At 42.3% G+C, this 4,705-nt stretch overlaps 1 protein-coding gene across 1 annotated transcript in view; it reads right to left on the bottom strand.

The window, feature by feature from the left end:
* Window positions 1-4,308, bottom strand: part of NUP155 (nucleoporin 155) — a 72,587-nt gene extending 68,279 nt beyond the window's left edge. Inside the window, exons 1-2 of the mRNA XM_049648143.1 lie at window positions 3,720-4,308; window positions 723-860 (exon numbers count right to left, since the gene is read on the bottom strand). Of these exons, the coding sequence (XP_049504100.1) occupies window positions 723-860; window positions 3,720-3,876 (295 nt within the window). The 5' untranslated portion in view covers window positions 3,877-4,308. The remainder of the gene's footprint in view (window positions 1-722; window positions 861-3,719) is intronic.
* Window positions 4,309-4,705: the final 397 nt, after the last annotated feature.

Here is a 4,705-nt window from a genome sequence, read left to right as displayed (position 1 = left end):
GGGAGAGAGAGAGGGGAGAGGGGAGAGAGAGAGGGGAGAGGGGGAGAGGGGGAGAGGGGGAGAGGGGGAAGGAAGGAGAGAGAATGAATCCCAAGCAGACTCCGTGCACTCAGCACTACGCCTGATGCGGGGCTCCATCTCACAAACTACGAGATTATGACCTGAGCTGAAATCAAGAGTCAGACGCTTCACCAACTGAGCCACTCAGGTAGCCCTAAACCTTAATTCTAAGATACCATTAAGTGCCAAACCATACCAAAAACTTTTGGGGATGGGCAAAAAGAAGTACATGGCAGTTTTTGTTTGTTTTTAAACATTTTTAGCACAACATCCCAGTTTTAAAGTGTTAAAATATGAGAAAAAATAAAAATGAAAATCAGGAGTCTTCAAGCTAAAATGGGGTAAAAAGGCTTCCTTGGATAGCACTTAACTGGAAAGTACTACCTTGCAATAATATCATTCAAAAATGCAGAATTCCTTGTAAATGATTCACTCTCTTCAATGTCCAAGAACAATTAAGATGTGATTCAATTTTCAACACTCAATTTTATATGACATTTTCTAGGCACATGGCAAACTACTGACATACTTAAAATGTTTTTTTAAATAAAACTCTTAAATGAACTTACATACAACACACCAATTAAACACAAAGCAAGAATTAGAATAAGAATACTAATTTTTAAAAATTTTAGGGAGTTAAAAACAAGGTAAAAGGATACGTCCAAACTGTTCAACAAGTTCAGGTGGGAGAGGAACCCTTCGGATGGAACTGATCTCTGGAAGGTTGGGTACTGACAGCAAACCAGGTCCTTGTAGAGGATAATCCATATCTGACATGCCGGAAACAGTGGGATTATCTACAAGTAATAAAACAAAGCATTTATTAAAATAATATACTGAACATCAACTGGGCATATCGAAGCACTGCAAGCTACAAAAAAAATTGTGTATCTGATAGTTAAAAAGGTACAGAGAAGGGGCACCTGGGTGGCTCAGTCAGTTGAGCGTTTGACTTTGGTTCAGATTGTGATCTCATGGTTCAAGGGTTCGAGCCCCGCATCGGGCTCTGTGCTGACAGCTCAGAGCCTGGAGCCTGCATCAGATTCTGTGTCTCCCTCTCTCTCTCTGCCTCTCCCCCACTCACACTCTCTCTCAAAAATAAATAAACATTAAAAAAATAGAAAATAAAGTAATTCTGACCCAATACAAAAGAGGCCTGAGAAAATCCAGTGTTAAAAGAGGGCTAATTACTGGTTTCAGCACTAACCAGACAGTTATCCTTCACAAAGACTTACTCTGTAAGTAAGGATATATTTAGTTCAATAATTTAGTTTCTTTCTATTATTTTACTAATCTGAAATGGGAAAATATTTATAAAACTACTTTGTGACTGTCAAATGAAACAACCGTGAACAAAAAAAAAATATTGATGGGGGAAATAGCTATTTCCTTTCCCACTTCAATATTAATAGATTAAAACAATCCTTGTGTTTTTGTTTTTGTTAGACCACCCCTCCCACACCAATAAGATAAATACATATGATGCCACATAAGCGGTATTTTATTGGGGGAAACCACAGACTGCTCTATAAAGTGTTCTCACTTGGCAACCTTTCTCTTGCTTTAAGACACAGACAACTAAGGGCAGGAGTGGGCTGGTCTATTTCCTATGTCTTGAACAGGGAGGTATTCTTTAGATCTCATGACCTTTTTATCCAGGCACCTTTCCAGGCTCTAAGTACAAAGATGTTGGGGAAAACTGACATATAAAAGAAATTCTAGGGGTACCTGAGTGGCTCAGTAGGTTAAGCATCTAGCTCTTGAGTTTGGCACAGGTTATCTCACGATTGGTGAGCCTGACTTTAGGCTCCAAGGTGTCACCATGGATCCTGCTTGGGATTCTCTCTCTGTCCCTCCCCAGCCCACGCTCTTTCTTTCTCTCAAAATAAATAAATAAACAACAAAAAAAGAAATTCTAAATGTATTATGGAAATTTAAAATATATGAGAGAGAAAAATGCAATCAATTCCTATGTACCGATTGATTACCCAGCTTCAATATTACTAATAACATGTCCAATCAGGTTTCATTTATATCCCTAGCTACTCCTTCTCTAATGGATTTCTTTAATGCTTATTTTTGAAAGAAACTGAGAGACAGCACAAGCAAGGGAATGGCAGAGAGAGACAGAGACACAGAATCCGAAGCAGGGTCCAGGCTCTCAGCTGTCAGCACAAAGCCCAACGGCGGGGAGCTCACAAAGCATGAGATCATGACATGATTTGAAGTCGGACGCTTAACCAACTGAGCCACCCAGGTGCCCCTCTAATGAATTTTTTTGAAGGAAATCCCAGACATCCCATTTAATCTTAAAACATACTAATTTTAACAGGATATTGCTAAGTGGAAATGTTAAATATTAACAGGACATGATAAATGGCAGTGGGAACACAAAGGATGGAATTAATAACTCAAGTGAGGATGTGAATGGTTAAGAAACCCCTCACAAAGGAAGTGATACTTAACGAACTTTGGAGGAATGTCAAGCAAAGAAGAAAATTCCAGATGCGAAGTAAACGATGACATAAAAGCATCCTGAAGAAAGGGCTTCTTATGAAAAACATGTTAAATTCTGTGTGACTGGAACAAAGCTGAGAAGATTAGGTTGAAGAGGTATGTGTAAAGGTGGATAGAATCGATTGGGGTCAGATAAGAGTACTCGAATGTATCCACTGTTTTTACATCTTGGTTTTCAAACCTGAGGAGGTCAAAGAGAGTAATGCTCTTCAAGATGAGTGTTGCTAATAGGCCACTCAGTTCTTAGAAGACAAGCTCACCGGTAAGTAGCAGTCAGGAACAGTACTAAATTTTTTCTGTTTCTATCTTTTCTCTGACTACAAGCCTACTCAACGATTTTTATAAATTGTCAGAAGTGTCGTTTAGGTTTCCATTGCACAGATTGTCCTTGTTATTTTACCTTGGTTATTGCTTACCCCAAATCTTGTCTCTATCTTACTTACACTTCTCTGCTTTTCTCCCATATCCATCTCAAAAAGGGGTCACTTTTTTTTTTTTAGCAACTTACGTAATTCTATATGCCTTGAGGAGCCTAGTCATAATTTAAAATCATTAAAATGTTTTCCAGTCACCTCTCTTTTGTTGACACATACACTGCCTTACCCTCCCAGTCCATCATCACTGCTAGTATCACCATTCTCTTGCTTTATTCCAGCGGTAGTTCTTTTTAACAACCTTCATATTAAGACTTTATATTACACTAACTCTACACATACTAAAGAATATCTTTGAGAAAGATGGTAAATTTTCAAATTAATTCCATTTGCTCGTCTGATTTACTCTAATGCTAATAGGAGGAATTAACAAGAATGAGACTTAGATCAGGTGATCCTACTCATCTGGCCTCTGTGATGAACACTTGGAGGCAGTGAGCAGCTCGTTAAGGTTGGGGTCTTTCCCTCTGCTTCAAATGGCAGAGTGCTCGTCACTCCTACCCTCTCAAATATCGGCAGTGAAGTGAGGAAGAAAATAAACTGAAAACAGGCTCTTTTTGCTCTTCAAAATGTAGCAAACAGGGCCCCAAATCTCAAAACGTCTTCGCCGAGTCCACCCTGGGGATAAGGACCTAGTTAGGAATTCAGGCGAGAGTCCTTTCGGCTGAGAAAGCAGTTACCACCAAATGGGCACTGATCACTCACTTGGGGCAGACACCATGAGAAGCTCGGAAAGGTCCGGGTACATGCGGTCTTCTTGCAACTGACGGTCGATGAGCCGCCCTGCATTTTCCAGAGCTTCCTGCAGGGCTGAGGCCGACGTGGAGGCCGGCATCGCCGAGCCCAGTAAAGAAGACGGCATGTCGAAGTTCGGAGACACCAGCGTCCGGAAATAGACAAGAACCAAGGAGAAAGGAGAGAAAACCCAAGACCCTAACTCAGACCCGCAGCTTAGGGCGCGCGCGCCAAACGAGCGCCTCGGCGCCTATGCATGACGCACTTCCGGTTCGTCGGGAGGGGAATTTGAAGGCTGTGTTTTGCAGACTCCCAGAGGAAGAAGTTGAAAGGGCTGGACGTTAGGGGCGGAGCGAGTGGGGGGTGGGGTGGAGCGGGCACTTCCCTGGGCGTCGCTGGAGGTTTGGCAGGTTGGGGAGTAGGAAATTCGTCTAGGTTGTATGGGGAAGGAAGGAAAGGAGGGGAAAGGGAAAGGGCTGGGAAAGGACAAGGCTGGGAGGGGTGGGAAGGGGGAAGGGAGCGGGTATCGGGTAAGTGGGAGCTGGGTAGTGCGTGGCAGCGCAGACTGCTTCGGCTCGGGTGGGTATCGCGAGCCGTCGATCTTTGTGTCTCGAGGTTCCCGGGTTGGAATCCTTCAACTGCAACTGCTTATGAGTTTGCACGTCAATTTCTTTGGTACTCCAAATAACTTCTGTTGTGAGAGCGGATAGGAGTTGATAGGAGTTCACATGGGAACCAAAATTCCACTATATATCTTATAGGCTTCAGTGTAAATTAAAATTGTTTTCTGGCCGGCTCAGTCATCAGAGCATGCAACTCTTGATGTCTGGATCCTAAGTTCAAGCCCCACTTTGTGCCTGGAACCTACTTAAAAAAAATTCATCAGGCTTTTCTATTTGTGTGTGGTTACCATTACTATAAAGAATTGTAGGGCCTCCTGGGTGGCTCAGTCATTA

This window comes from Panthera uncia (genome assembly GCF_023721935.1).
Source record: "Panthera uncia isolate 11264 chromosome A1 unlocalized genomic scaffold, Puncia_PCG_1.0 HiC_scaffold_17, whole genome shotgun sequence".
NCBI classification, from domain to species: domain Eukaryota; kingdom Metazoa; phylum Chordata; class Mammalia; order Carnivora; family Felidae; genus Panthera; species Panthera uncia.
This window is presented reverse-complemented; position numbering and strand designations above follow the sequence as displayed.